The sequence below is a fragment of the Sander vitreus genome, chromosome 23 (genome assembly GCF_031162955.1).
Source record: "Sander vitreus isolate 19-12246 chromosome 23, sanVit1, whole genome shotgun sequence".
NCBI lineage: Eukaryota > Metazoa > Chordata > Actinopteri > Perciformes > Percidae > Sander > Sander vitreus.
The window spans coordinates 10,722,809-10,738,463 of record NC_135877.1 but is presented as its reverse complement, the minus strand read 5'-3'; the positions used below and the strand labels follow the sequence as shown (position 1 = coordinate 10,738,463).

Here is a 15,655-nt window from a genome sequence, read left to right as displayed (position 1 = left end):
CCGGCAAGTTTGAAGAAGGAAAACATGGAGGACCACACGTCTGGAGTCTTCTTCTTCGCCCAGAAAAAGAAAATGGATATTGAAAAGAGCAAGAGACCGGCTTTTTGAAGCGTGAAGGCTACGGTAGCTGTAATACGTACTTTGAACGGCGTGGTGCGAGAGAGTTGATTGCGATATATGATCTCAACGCTAGATGGGAGACATTCCTACACATTGGACCTTTAAAAACCTGTGCTTTTCTTACTGTGACATGTCAAAATGTCCGCAGTGAAAAAGGCCTATTGTAACATGGATATGAGAGCAATGTTGCAGGACACTGAGTTACAATGAAGTTTTAATAAGACAGTGTGTGCTGAAGTGCTTTATGTATGGGAGCGAGCATGTGCAACATATTAACAAAAGTGACTCAATGGTAACAGTTAAAATCCATGCACACCAACAGTCTCATTACAGAGTCCATAGCTTACAAAATCAGAGCAACATGGATGATATATAATCTTCTAAAATGTTCTGCTTCTCTTTAAAAACAGCACCATCTCTTTTCAGGAGGGCTACCTCAGTCTCCAGAGCACGGATTTTGGCCAAGGTGCTCTCCTCCCTGCGATCCAGTCCCAAGATCTTTGCATGCAAACTCAAGATCCTACGCCAAAGCTGATCTTTGTCAGTGTCCGGTCTGCAGTACGAGTGCTCGTAAACATAAATGTGCTCTCCCTCACTGGGTCCCCTATCCTCCAAAAAAGAGGCTGTGGGTTCGTCCGTTACCAATTCCACAGGGACATAGCTAAAAGCCTGGCCCATCGCTGCCTGGAGGGCAGCTGCATCCACGTTTTCCTCTCCATCCGAGAAAGGGCCCACTGACTCACAGCACAAAACGGTAACAATCGAGTCAGCCTTTTCTTCAGAATGGGGCTCATTGCATGGGGACAGCGCGATACAAGACGCTGTTGGCATTCCGCTGTCGCCTGGTATCTCACAGGCAGCAGTCCGTATGTCTGATGAGAGATTTGAATGACGGGAGATGCCGGTGTCCGACGCCAGAGGTGGTTCAACTATCACCTCTGTGTGTTCGCAAACAAAGCTGTTTGTTGAACTTGACTGCACCTTTTTGCATGTTCTGCCCAAAATAAGCGGCCTCTTACGGCGAGGTGAGTCAAATCCTGTGGGCTCAGTGTCAATGTCTAAAGTTCTGGGTTTGGCCTTGGGGCTTTGTTTAATGGTGGTAACGTTTTTCTCTCCATCCTGAAATAAAAGAAGAGAAGTCTGGTCACAGGCATTGCAAAAGATTCCAAAATAAAGAACAGGCTTGTTGCACACCAAAAACTCTGGGTGAGCCTAAAACTTGGTATTTTCTGTAAGAGAATGGTTGGTATTCTACTTGCACTTTTCCTCTTTAAGAAAATGTTTAATGCCAAAAACTTGGCTCGTAACTAATTTTGTGATGTCCGGCAATTAAGCCCTTACTTAATGTTAGAACTGATGGATGTTGAGACAGGAAAACAAGACCGATACATACATCCTCAATGCAGGGAAATAGGGTTGGGATGGCTGTGTTCTTCAGGTAGCGGATGCCCCATCGAATATCAAAGCAGTCCTCTTTAAAATGCTCGCTGCACAGGTACTGATGTCGACTCGGGGTCCACTTCTCCCGCTTCATGTTGTCTACCCATTTCTGGAGCCTGGACTTGTCTTGCAAGGGGAACCTTTGGGAGGGAGAGAGGGAAACATAAAGTAAAGGGGTGGTTTGAAAGTGAGACGTTTCAAGGTTTCCGTAGTGGAGTATCTGTTGTCGCTGCATATTTTTCGCATCATTTCTAACGTTATTATAACGCACATTCCCTCCAACAGCCTCACAGTCTCCCCCTGTACCATTACAACCAGGTCATTATGATATACATTATATAGTACTGGCATTACGTTATTGTTCAGTTCTTACTGCCTCTATAACTAATACTATACTTTGACTACAACAACATACATTTAAACTCAGAGACACACCAGAAAGAAAATAGACAACATACGGGTAGAAACTAATTCTCTTGTCTTGTCTAGATGCAGTTCCCCCGCGGTTTCTGCAAACTTTTACAGCGCAGTACCGTGGCATATCTACAGTGAAACTACATGAAAACGCTTTACAGAGACACGTTTGTTGTTACATTTTCTGATAACACAAACCAGGATAACTAGCCTAGCTCGTAAACGGTCCCTTCCGGGTTGTAGTTCTCATAGCGGATATGACGTTTAATCCAGCAAGGTAGTTACGTACCATTAAGATGACAACTACGTGGATGAAATGATCTAATAAAAGAATGCGTGCATGTCTAACTTAAGTATTCATCACCTATTACTAAATATAATTTAAAATAGTAAACATACACACTATATAATAGAATGTACTGGTCTGAATATTCAGACCAGTACAGTCAGGTCTCGAACCTCAACCATGCCAAAATAACAGAGCAAAGCGAAGACGGAAGTTTGCGCAGTGTACTATCTTGTTTCGCTTGTATTATTTTCGGACTGTCCCCATTCTCCACGTGCGCACTGTTTCCACCAATGGCAGTGATCCGAGTCACGGTTTTGAGAAATGGACCAATAGTGTTGCGAGTCGTGGTTTTACAGCTCAGGAATGTAGCTGGTCAACAATTGCTAGCTTTCGTTTCGCATCAGCTGGAGCTGTCGGCGGCTGATAGAGGTATCTTTAGGCTGTTTGTCACCTCGTCTCCAGGTAATCCTTCTTTCCAATACGTATTAACGTTGTTTGTCTCGGGTGGTTTATCTGCAACTGCGAACAAACAACAGAGTATCATTAACAAGGTTTTTAAGGCGGAGCTGGTTCAAGTTTCTCTGTTATTCCACTAAAACAGTGAGTTGTCGTTTTCTTGAGCCCAACTCTATTGAAACTAGTCAGCAAAGTAACGTAATATAGCCTTTATTCTGAATGTTCTTTGAATAGTTAGTAGCTGAATCTTAAAGTTTGAAACCGTTTTGAAAGTCTTCCTGCGTGTCAAGGTTGTGTGAAACGTCGTTAACGCGGGCTGTCAAACTGTTCTATTCACAGCCGCAAAGGTGCCAAAACCAGCAGAATGGCCACAGCGCAGTCGGTGTTGCTGCTAGCAGTGCATATTCTGCTGATCTCAGAGTTCATCCTGGCCAAGAGGGACTACTACGACATACTGGGGGTGCCTAAAGATGCAACTGAACGCCTGATCAAGAAGGCCTTCCATAAGCTGGCCCTGAAGTACCATCCTGACCGAAACAAGAGCCCAGACGCCGAAGCCAAGTTCAGGGAGATAGCGGAAGGTAAGCAAGTCACTACAGTCTGCCATTCCAGGGCAATGGGAAAATACTTAAGTATAGGTAGATTGGGATATGTCAGTGACCGTCCCATTGGAAATGGCCAAGGTTAGTTAGGTTAGATAACATATTGTATATTTGTGAACGTTTTTTTTTTAATTCATTACACATGCATCTCTCTTCTCTAATGGGCCTTATTAAAGAAAATGGCCACCGGAAAGGTCAACCATTTAATCTGTTGTCTACGACAGGTGCCTTCCTAGAGTTATTAAGATCTATGGTATTTGAAATTTTTTATATATATATATATATATATATATATATATATATAGGTGATTTCCAATAGGACAATATTTCTCTCTTGTTTTACAATAAACACATAGCAATATCACTATATTGCTCAAGACTGAACCTAAAATGTTACAAATGTTTGAACAGCAGTGTCATAGCAACCAACACAATGAGTGATGTAAGGTTTCTTTGACTCTACCAGCGTATGAGACGTTATCAGATGATAAGAGGAGGCGAGACTACGACCAGTTTGGCCACGGCCCGTCGCCAGGGGGGGGCCGAGGAGGAAGAGGGGGGGGGGGAGGAGGAGGAGGAGGAGGAGACTACAACTTCAAGCAGCACTATCAGTCCTTCAACTTTGATGACATTTTCAAAGACTTTGACACTTTTGGTCAGCGACACCAACACCACTTTCACTCCCACTCCCAAAATCAAGCCCACCAAAAGAGACAGTTTGACAGCCACTTTCAGGCCCGTCGGGAGACTATGAACAGACCGAAGAGACAGTTTCAGCAGGGGGGCTTCGGTGGAGGACTCTTTGATGACATGTTTGAGGACTTGGAGAAGATGTTCTCCTTTAACACACACAGTTCCAGGACTGACGGCAGATACCATGGCTCTGGGAAGCAGCACTGCAGGACAGTGACCGAGCGTAGGGGCAACATGGTGACCACCTTCACAGACTGCTCCTGAGACCAGCAGAAAATGGCGCTCTACAGAGGGCAGCCACTTAGGACATTGCTGGTTTTTTAAAATTGTGGTTTTGGAATTGAATGCCAATTTATCCCTTGGTGGAATAGAGAATGGTTTTCGTGTGGCTTTTGTAATTTTCTGTATGTAATTTCCTCCAGGAACAAATATCCAAGCTGACCTGATGCTCATAGCACAGTATTTAGCTTTCAAGGTGCATTATGTTAACTTATGATGGTGCAATCTATATAAGACTCAGGTATGGCCTAAGGTTAAAAGACAATTGGAATTTTTAAAATAATTTCCTTTTTAAAGGAATGATGCAATAAGATATATTAAAAAAACCACAGGAACATTAATTCTGCAGCTATTCAGGCCATACTATTATTATGCTCTCTACAACATGAACCTTTTGCATGTAAAACCAGGGTCCTCTAAGCATAGTGTACTCTGAACATGTACTTTTTCTCTTTTTGGTTTTTATTAATTATCTTAAAGATTGACAAAAATGACAGTTTCACAAACGTCAATTCATAGCACCTGCATCAAATATTTCTGTAAAAAAAAAATGAAGCTGAACACATCCTGCGATGTTGGCTATTATCAGCCGTTACCTCATTTTAGTTTCTTCCTACAGAGTTGCATCTACCTTCAGTCAGAGTAGGAAATTCAAATCAGTCCCATGACAAATGCTGGTGAACTTAGCCACAGGCAAAGTTTGTGTACTCTCTTGTTTTGATGAGTCATCCACCAGTGAAGCTAAACGGACTGAAACGTTTTCTGAACTGATCACAATGTGCAATATTTAGCACCTTTGCTCTTCATGTTGCCTCTTTCATAGACGGTGTTGTGTTAACGTCATTGTCTTATGTCTGCACTTTGTGTGTGTGTGCGCGTGTGCATGTGCGCGTGTTTGTGTGTGCGCAGAGTGGCCTGAATGTTGATTGGTTGCATAATGCTTGGAGAATGAATAAAAAGTTTCAAGAGCAAATGTTTCAGTTAATATATATCATTTTGTTTTTATACATTTATTTTTTTTCAACACCATTTTTATATATTCTTAGCTGCTTACAATTCATGACAAAGAAAATCTGCAATTAAAATTGCAAAATGAAAAAAAACAAAAAAAACTTAAAACTACATTGTGTAAGAATTTCTCCCATCTAGCGGTGAAATTGAATATGACACCCCACTGAATATTACTTTCTAGTATTCTGAATGATTCTAAATGGCAGATTCTACGCTTACGAGAATACTTTGATTAGTTGGTGGAAGTAATTACGCATGAATGAGCACATATTTGTGAAAGAACAAAGTTTTTTTTTTTTTTTTTTTTTTTTTTTTTTTGCTAAGAATCAACTCAAAAAATGACACAATGTAGGTTTAAACAAGCTATGAGGAACTGTTTAACTGATCCTTCTGAACCAAGCCACAACAAAAAGTTGAAGTGTCATGTGAACCCAGGGAGGAGATGTCCACGGCCACAGGTTTTCCTTCCTATACATACTGTATAACCAACTGTTGTTCAAGATAACCTCCAGTAGAGAGCACACTGTCACAAGACAAATATTAGTCTTAAAAAGCTTGCTTGATTTCTACCACATACGTGTTGCGGCCCTATTTATTAGCTCAGTCTTTGCTATCCATATTGATGTTAAAGGGTAAATAACAATTATATCAATCAACTATGCTTAGCATTTATTGTATTGAGTTCCATCCATCTCAAGAAGCATTTAAACAGCACATGACAAAGTGGAAGACTCTTTTTGCTTTAAAGCAATCCAGCTGATTGTTGATGAGATCTGACTCCAAACAGATGAATGAAAATGTCAATGAACGCAGCATATAACAATCCTCTCAACTTCTAGGTAGGCTAGAGGGTAACTATTACTGGTGAGAGTCTCCCTGTCCCTCATGGCAGTGACATACTATAGTTAAATATCTGAAGATAAGATGAGACCAACAGTAGCAAAAATCCAGAACAGCACTACATCATAACTCTGCTCAATTTGCATATAACAAAGTCACTGTGGCCTAAATGGAAGTCATAGTGTCCTTGGGTTTCTTGAAAGGCGCTATATAAATAAAAGTTATTATATGGTAGCCCATATGACTTGCATGTGTTAAATCATACTGTATGGTGGATCAATGCTAGTGGTGATCCACTTCAGAGCCCTTGCGAACTCGTTGTTTCATTATCTAATCTAAAATGTCTGTTAAGCTGGTTTTCACTAACTGAGATCAGTAATTCATTTGGGTCCGACATGCTTGAACATTGTACAAGGTCTTTTCTCTTCTGTGTATGCTCATGCACACACTCTTACTAACTAAGCATGTGTTAAATCATACTGTATGGTGGATCAATGCTAGTGGTGATCCACTTGAGAGCCCTTGTGAACTCGTTGTTTCATTATCTAATCTAAAATGTCTGTTAAACTGGTTTTCACTAACTGAGATCAGTAATTAATTTGGGTCCGACATGCTTGACCATCAGTACAAGGGGTTTTCTGTGTATGCTCATGCACAAACTCTTAATGACTACGGAGTTGTTTTTTTTTCTTCAAAATTTCAACTTTGATTGTTCCTCATTTAGTCATGGATCTTTTATGTTATAAATAAATACAAAAGAAACCAAGTTATGAGGGGCTTTAAAGCAAGACTTTAACTTTAAGTGGTAATTACATCACAGCGATTGGCCTAATGGGTTTTTATCTTCTTTAATAACACTTTAATAACATGTCTGTAACCTGCTAACACGTAATGTAACAGTATAGCATTAGAACAGTCAAAATGATTAGCTAACATAAGTTGGCATGAGCTGCTGGTCATACCATACCAGATCTATCTCCACAGCGCTGTGCACTGGAGTAAGGTCGGACCGGCTACACCACAGATATATTATGGGATAGGAGAAAGAAAAAAAAACGCTCTGGCTTGTTTGCATTTCTTTAAACCAATTACAATCGTCTTGGGCGGTAAGCTCCCGCCAATCGATCCCAAAACGTTTCATATTTCGTCAAAACTTGCCGTTTCCAGCATGTAACATTAGCTTGCTAGCTCGAAGGTTGTTCTTGTTGTGAAGGGGAAAAGCCGACGGCTTATCTTAGAAGTGTACTTTATTTTCCATTTATTTATTTAACCATGAAAAAACTCCATGAAAAAATTACATAGATTCACTTTAACGAAAAAGATGACGAAGAACAAACCAGAAACAAAAAAAACTGGATGCAGTATGACTATGTATTCTGCTCGTTTTTAACAATATAATTCACAACAAATGACAAAAAGGAGGAAAGCAGGCTCAAACGACTCATTATCTTTATTAACTATTCTTTCCTGACTCTTAATGAAAGCACTTATTTTCCAATTTCATAAAAACCCTTGCACAGATTTCATGCTATATCATGCACGTGTTGCATTTAATCCCACCATTTGTGCTGACTCATTCTCCCCTCTGTAGCCTCTCTCTCTCTGTCAATGGAATATTTCCACATGCCTTTTTATGGCCTGCTCATTAACCCAAACTCACTATCTCTCTATCTCTCTCTCTCTCTCTCTCTCTCTCTCTCTCTGGCTTGTACACAAGAGGCTGCCTGTTCTCTGAGTGCAGTGTAGTACGAGTCTGCTTGCATGAACGGCTGCTTTTTGATTGATCCTGCGAGAACTGCAACACAAGATCCAACATGATACCTTCAGTTACACTCAACAATGGAGCAAAGATGCCCATTGTGGGTCTCGGAACATGGAGGGTAAGGCTGAACATTTAATACTTATAATAGATAAGGGTTAGAAAAAAGATGGACGTACAGTATGGACTTGATACTTTGTCTCTGCTCCTATTCTCTCAGTATCTCACACATTTCAGGGGTTCTCTGGTCTGAATTATCTGTATTGTCTATGTTTTTCATGTTATGAGTCCACTGCCTTGCTGCCTGAATCCACTGCAAATTAGGTTGAAAAGTACAGGGACGTCTAATATCTAAGTAGTGCAACTGCACCACAATAAACTGATAAATCTCAAATTATTAATAGAGGGTTAATCAAAATGTAAATATTAACATTGTACTGCACGCAAACATCTGCCTGAACATATCTGGTAGTACTAGTGATACCAGCAATGACAACATGTCCTTTACTGTACATTCATTTCTTATCATTTCATATTTTCTAGAGATTCAGTGATATGATACAAGGACAGGCACAAAAGACAATCACTACCACAGCTGCCACAGCCACATAATTTAATCAATATATTGATACTTATCTGTATGTGCAATTTCCTTGTTTTTGTATCACCCTCCCTCTGTAGGCAGACCCAGGAAAGGTCACTGAGGCTGTTAAGGTGGCAATAAGTGCTGGTTACAGGCACATCGACGGTGCTTACGTGTACACGAATGAAGAAGAAGTCGGGGCTGGAATTCATGCAATGATTGAGCAAGGAGTGGTAAAGAGGGAGGACCTATTTATTGTCAGTAAGGTATGGTAATACAGCCGAAGTCCATAAACGCACAGAGGCTAAAATACTGCAAATGTGTTGAGACAGGAAAAGTAGACAATTCAATTCTAATTCTTGTGTAAAAACATGACAACATGTAGAAGATGTTTTTAGCCAGGGTCTTTTGTTCACTCCCCTCCAATGTGAACCCCAAAAACACTATACACTGACTGTTTTATACTTTTTTATAGTTGTGGTGCACCTTCCACATTCCGTCTCTGGTGAGGGGAGCCTGTGAGAAGACGCTCAGTGACCTGAAACTGGACTACCTGGACCTTTACCTCATGCATTTCCCAATGGGAGCCAAGGTTTGGATACCACCGTCCTGTCCTGGCCATACAAAAGCAAAAGCCTGACTAAGTTCTGGTCAGGCTCAACCTTTAGTCCAGTTCAACTGTCTAGTAAAGTAAACATCAGAGAAAGACCTGACTGTGCTTGCACACTTTGTTGTGAAGTAAATCATCTAACGCTCACATCGGAGAAACTGGGAGCAGCAAATGTTTGCCATCTTTGATTGACAGATGAGCAGCAGTTCAAAGTCACTCAGTTTACAGTGATATACTGTTGGTTTGAAAGATGACTGACTCAGATATTGCAGCGTTTTGCCTCTTTAAATTATGACGCGTACAGGCGAATCTGTGGTTATATTGTCAAACAATAGCAAAAAATGGCAAAAACTATTTCCCAAACCCCAAAGAAGACGCCAGGAAGAACATTCCAAAACCAGAAGCTGTTCAATTTATAGACAAATAAATAAATAAAACAGAGAAGTAGTAGAAGTAGTAAAAGCTGGAACTAAGTAACTTTTGCAAAGGTTAGCTTTTTCATACCAAATCCAGCTAAAACCGTTAAATACAGAAGTAGTCAAACTTCTTAGCATAAAGCCTCGTATTTTGCGGCCATTGTGAGCAAGGGAACATCATAAAATAGTGTGTTAATCTAGCGCTAAACAGCTTGTCTAATATTGGACAAGTATTGGACAGATGTATGAAAGTCAATCAATAATGGGTGGTTGCTCACATGGTTACATGGTTAGAGAAAATGGTGCCTTATATGGCGCGCCCTCGGGTGTGCATGTGCAACAACATCCATGTTTGCACTTGTACTTTTTTTTTTGCTTTCTTTACTTCATTAGAAATATTACACACACACACACACACACACACACACACACACACACACACACACACACACACACACACACACACACACACACAGCCGTCCAAGGAGAGGGGATCTCTGATCTAATCTGATGTCTATCAGATTGGTCTAAGGCTCATGGGGAGTTTTTCCTTGTCTTCTTAGAGAGCTTGAGCTGGGCACCTGTTGCTGATCTGGGTCTATGGCCAGTTGAAACACCTTCAGCTACTGTACATGAATAATATCTTAAAAATAAATCATGTTTGTTGGTCAGTTGTTGTTAAGTAATATTGTAAGTTGCACTACAGTCATGTGTAATATGAAATGCTTTGTTTGACTTATGAATTAGGGCACAAGCACTGATGAGTTCTCATTTGCACCCTATAGCCTGGAAATGTAAGTTGGCTCATTAGATTTTAGATGTTGGTTATCCAAAGAAAATAATTCAATTACAAACACCGGAGCATTTCTTTCAGTTACATTTTGCAGATTCACTAAGAGTCTAAATGACTTATGGCACAGTTTTGTAGAAATGAAATGCATTAGAATATTTGTAAACACAATGAAGTGTAGCTCTATAATCAAGGCTGATGATGATACACTGGCCATTGTGCTAAAGTGCAGAGAGTGGCCCAACCAAAGCCCAGACTTAAACCCCCCAAAAAAAAACATCTGTGGAGAGACCTGAAGGTGGCAGTTCACAGACGCTTCTAATAAAAATCTGACAGAGCTGGAGAGGATCTGTCAGGTAGAATGGGTTAAACTTCCAAAATCCAGGTGTTTAAAGCTTGTAGAGAATTACCCAAAAAGATGTAATTGCTACAAAAGAGACTTTGACAAAGTAGTGAATTAAGGGGCTGGATACTTATGCAAATGAGAGATTTCAGTCAAGGTGCTTGGTTCTGGCTCGGTCTTCAACGTTCTCCTTTTACAACTAAACAGTACACTAAATATTCCTCTGAAAAAAATTGAGGCGAGAAATAGGCAATGCAGTAACAGAAACTTGATTCATATTTGATCAGCGCTGCCCAGTTCCCGAGCTCTCATTGCCACCGTGTTAGAGACTCCTTGGCTCTGACTGGTTGTTTATCTCTGGGTACAGTGGAATCTTGCAAATACCATTAGGAGCACAAGAGGGAGGCAGAAGAACGTGATTTTTTTCCACAGATGATTTGTCTAATGTTCTGTCAGGATAGTGACAGTTCCAGCAAATATGACAAAACATGTTTTCATAAAAGTTAGCCATAAAAGAACCTTTAGTAGAGTAAGCTAAGTCTTATTATCAGAAATAAGAACATTTCAACTTCATGTTTTGACTTTCACTTTTCACCTCACTTTGTATTTTATATTTTGCCACTGCAGTCAGGGGATGAGTTGTTTCCACTTGATGAGCACAGCCAGCTCATTTCTGATGGCAGCAACTTCTTGGACACTTGGGAGGTAATTTAAATGACTTACAAAGCAAGGACTGACAGTGATAATTCAACTGACTAGCTGGCAACTGAAATCAAGCTAAATAGGGATATATACAAATAGGTTGCGAAACAAGATGCATCACTAACCAGTGTGCATTGTCTCAAAGGCCATGGAAAAGCTGGTGGATGCTGGGTTGGTCAAGGCTATCGGCATCTCCAACTTCAAAAAAGACCAGATTGAAGCCCTACTCAACAAGCCAGGCCTCAGGTACAAGCCTGCCACCAACCAGGTACAAAACAAGACTGCCGGTCCGCAACCTAATGCAGAAAGAAGAAAATAAAAGCTAACGCATTCGCATGTTCCTCCAGATTGAGTGCCACCCGTACCTGACCCAGGAGAAGCTGATCAACTACTGCCACTCAAAGGGCATCTCAGTGACAGCTTACAGCCCCCTGGGCTCTCCTGACAGACCCTGGTGAGAGGCGGTGTCACCTATCATACACAGCGCTCACAGAAAAGTGTCTAGATATAAGATATGAAGTGTCATTCTTTTCTGTTCTTATTTACAAAAGGGCTTCATCTGATGATCCCTCTCTGCTGGAGGAACCTAGGATCAAGGCTATTGCTAACAAGTACAACAAGACTCCAGCACAGGTAACAAAGACCTCTTTCCCTTCCTTTTTCTTGGAAAAATAAGGCCAACATTTGTATTATTACCTCCACCAAGGAGGTTGTGTTTTCGGTAGTTTCCAACATTGTGAGATAGGGCATGCCTAGGCAGAGGTCTATGCTCTCAAGGTGTCCTTTTAGTGTTAACTGTGGAATGCAAAACTAAGTTTGGTAAGGAAACACTCATAATGAACTTTAATATTGTATGTTATTAGTACTAAGGAAGCACAACATTAGGTAAAATGAGCACCTTCATTTGGTGAAGAAAACAGATATTGTATTGTAAGGACAGTTCTGCGTGATGTGTTTCGGTCAGGGGGGTCGCATTGACGGAAGATATATTCAGATCAATATCACACTGGAAAAATACTGTTACAAGTAAAAGGCCTGCATTGAAAATGTTACTTTAGTAAATGTATGTAGCCTAAGTATCATCAGGAAAATGTACTTAAAGTATTAAAAGTAAAAGTACTCAATGCAGACAAATCCTCTTTTTTTAGAAACTGGAAACGATCCAAACAGTTCTGTCAATCAACTAAGTGTTTAACCGGCTAATCATTTCAGCTGGACTTGTAGGCCTATATATTGTTGGGTAGTTTAATTTATAATAAAACATTGTATTTTATAAACTAAATGTGTATGTACATTTGTAAAGTAACTAAAGCTGTCAGATTAATGTAGGGGAGTAAACAAGGAGAAAGCTGTGACATGATGGAGGAAAAGGTTTGTTACAGAGCTCTAACCATGGGAAATTAAACATTAGTATTGTGTGGTGATCCACCAAAATGATAGTCATGCAAAGATGTTCAGGAAAATTCCTAAATAATGCTTACACAAGGCTATTTTCCCACCAGGTTCTCATCAGGTTCCACATCCAGAGGAATGTGATTGTCGTGGCCAAGTCAGTAACGCCCCATCGGGTCAAGGAAAACTTCCAGGTTTTGTATACTTCAACAGCTGATTGCTGTAGTTTCTTGCAAACCGTTAATGTGATTTTTCTTTTTACAAATGCCGCCACTCTAGCCATTGCACAGGCCCACTTCTGGATGGAAGGCACCCCTTCATTCCTCCATCCTCTAAGAAGAATAAGAATAAAAACTAGTCTGGACCCAGCTTCCTATGTGCTTATCTATCTCGCTTAGGATTGACCCATCACCCAGAACGAATAATATTGGGCTGAATGGAACCTGGGTCCCTGTAATCTGACATAGGTTATCATGTATCCCGGTTAGGGTTGCACGATATTGACAAAATGTAATATTGCGATATCAATATTAATTTCGATATTTTTAAACATATATAAAATTATAAATGTTACGGGAAAATGCATCAAAATAGATTCATAACAAATTAAACAAGTTTTCTCACAACACAAGGTTTATTTCAACCGACATATTGTCATATTGGACTGGTACAACATCAATAAATAAATAAGGACCATGTCTACAGAACAGGACATGTTTTACTGGTTGTACAGTATAAAATAAATGAATAAAGAGAACAGGACACAACTTTTCTTTCGCTCCTCTGATTCGTTCCGTTTTGTTGTCTCTATCAATTTCTTCACTAATGTAGTCACTCTGTCCAAATATGAACACACGTGGTTCGCTCCATAGGGTTTGTAACGTAGTGGACCCGTGCGCTGACGTGCACTAACGTGTGCAAGTGGCACGGTAACTGGCCAATGAAACATGATCATTATAGTGTTTCAAGCGGACTCTAAATCAAACACAACTATGCCACACAGCCAACGGCTGGGACGCATCGCTCCACAAAATAAACAAAATGTTGCATACTTATTGTGACACTTTCGACATATTGCGATAACGATATTGAGTTAATATACCTTGCACCCCTAATCCAGCTCCAAAATTCCTAGACCTTATCACAGGACCATAGGACATGATGAGGTGCACTCTAACATCACGTGACATAGTTTTAATATTACACATTCTGTCCCACTCCTCATCCTCCAGTGTAATACTCAGATCCCTTTCCCATGTCTTCTTGAGGGCTGACCAGGCTCCAACCCTCAGGTTCTGAATAAGCATAGACTAATACCCAGAAGCCTCATGACCTTTCCCATATTTCATCAACGCCTTATCTAAACATTCTGGTGCCTTTAGGGCTGAAGAACCAGATCCACTAATCTAGTGTAATGACACAGGATCATTTTCAGATGTAGATTTAGGAGGTGAAGTTGAGGTTGAGTCAACACACTTTCAAGAGATATACCTATTTCATGTGAAGGCTAACATCTGTTTCGTTAAAGGAATTTAGGTTTTGGCATTTGGCAAAAATTTGGATTATGTACTTTCTACTTGCATTACATAAGTCATTTTGGCTTAGCTGTTCTTTTTCTTTCAGTTGTTTGACTTTGAGTTGAGTGAAGACGACATGAAGACCATGCTAAGCTTCACCGAGAATAGAGCATTCAAACTACAATGGTAAGTAGACAGGGAGACAAAGAGAACAATATGACAATAATACAATAACTTGTAGGTTACTGGACCCATTAATGGATGTTTCTCTTCTTTTCTCTAAAGGGCCTCATCACACAAAGACTACCCCCTGAATGCAGAATACTAGCTCATCACACAACACGCTGCACCGTTTCTGCCTTGCTTCAACTATTAAGCCTCAGAATCTACACACTGTTAATCAAACTACTACCCGGTTAATGTGAGAGCCTAACTTTTTATGTTTAGCTTCTACTGAACCATTTTTGTATAATTCTCGCTATTGAAACAATTAACTCAATGAATGTACTGAACACGTAGGTTGCGTGAATAAACATATCTTTTTTTACATCCTGTTTTATTAGGATGTAGTAATAAATCCACAGTTACCTTATACATAAATTGGTATTAACAGTACCTATTCCCACCGAAATATGAAGCTTTTTTTTATTTATTTTTAAATTGGTCATCAGATGCAAATATTTACGTGTTGATGCACCAAACCAAAATCTTCTAGCAGGTGCCAATTGAAAAATAAGAGGGGAATGGACTGGAATTGAGAAAAAAAAAGATAACTTTATATTTATGAGAATAGTTGTTCTGCTTTAGCTGAACAAATGCATCTTTCTTAAGGTTTTTAATGTGTATGTGAAGTACTCTGAATTGCTTTTCTGTATTCAATTTGTGATATAATTACACTTGTTTTGCCTGTCACGTGAATCACATCCTTTTTGTGACAACCAAAACAGTACACCACACGTTTGTGATCGTGGTAACTATTTCACTTGCTACAATATTGACAACTCAGTTAACTGAGTCCTCCTGCCCTCCCGCAATTGAACACACTAGCTTGTTTAGGCTTATCCTTATTTTTTTGTTGGCAGCCTCAGTTTTCTGCCCTCCAGGACAAAAACCCTTTGCTAATTACACTTGCTCCTTGTGATAAACATGAATACTTTCAAATAAATTATCGTTTGATATTAAAGTCACAGGGTGAGAAGAGGAGACCTTTGGCACATTAAACCAAAATGTTGCCATGTGTCACCTGTTCCTCGTAATATCTGGCTAACCTGTAGTCGGATAATCAAAGCTAAATCTTATTTCCCCAACTACAAATAAAAATGGAAGAATACATATGACAATACATTAAATTGTGGCTATATTTTTGTGAGTGTAGACACTGGTCATGTAGACACAAATG

The 15,655-nt window shown here is 40.0% G+C and overlaps 3 protein-coding genes across 5 annotated transcripts; 2 read left to right on the top strand and 1 right to left on the bottom strand.

Annotated features, from left to right (window-relative positions):
* Window positions 1–321: 321 nt before the first annotated feature.
* Window positions 322–2,467, bottom strand: LOC144512117 (THAP domain-containing protein 5-like). 2 transcript variants are annotated; one of them, XM_078242693.1, is made up of 3 exons: window positions 2,264–2,467; window positions 1,514–1,700; window positions 322–1,239 (listed from the first exon to the last, which is right to left on the bottom strand). In XM_078242693.1, exons 2-3 carry the CDS (start codon window positions 1,652–1,654, stop codon window positions 472–474), a joined length of 909 nt encoding a protein of 302 aa, XP_078098819.1. In that variant the 5' UTR covers window positions 1,655–1,700; window positions 2,264–2,467; the 3' UTR covers window positions 322–471. The 2 variants fall into 2 exon arrangements, with proteins under 2 accessions (XP_078098819.1, XP_078098818.1); XM_078242692.1 differs by lacking the exon at window positions 2,264–2,467 and adding an exon at window positions 2,019–2,225.
* Window positions 2,468–2,613: 146 nt separating this feature from the next.
* LOC144512118 (dnaJ homolog subfamily B member 9-like) lies at window positions 2,614–5,266 on the top strand. 2 transcript variants are annotated; one of them, XM_078242694.1, is made up of 3 exons: window positions 2,614–2,725; window positions 3,059–3,300; window positions 3,788–5,266. In XM_078242694.1, exons 2-3 carry the CDS (start codon window positions 3,084–3,086, stop codon window positions 4,276–4,278), a joined length of 708 nt encoding a protein of 235 aa, XP_078098820.1. In that variant the 5' UTR covers window positions 2,614–2,725; window positions 3,059–3,083; the 3' UTR covers window positions 4,279–5,266. The 2 variants fall into 2 exon arrangements, with proteins under 2 accessions (XP_078098820.1, XP_078098821.1); XM_078242695.1 differs by lacking the exon at window positions 2,614–2,725 and adding an exon at window positions 2,742–2,863.
* Window positions 5,267–7,853: 2,587 nt separating this feature from the next.
* LOC144537736 (aldo-keto reductase family 1 member B1-like) lies at window positions 7,854–15,010 on the top strand. Its single transcript, XM_078281588.1, has 10 exons — window positions 7,854–8,024; window positions 8,585–8,752; window positions 8,962–9,078; window positions 11,273–11,350; window positions 11,493–11,615; window positions 11,695–11,801; window positions 11,899–11,980; window positions 12,850–12,933; window positions 14,363–14,442; window positions 14,542–15,010. Exons 1-10 carry the CDS (start codon window positions 7,959–7,961, stop codon window positions 14,582–14,584), a joined length of 948 nt encoding a protein of 315 aa, XP_078137714.1. The 5' UTR covers window positions 7,854–7,958; the 3' UTR covers window positions 14,585–15,010.
* Window positions 15,011–15,655: the final 645 nt, after the last annotated feature.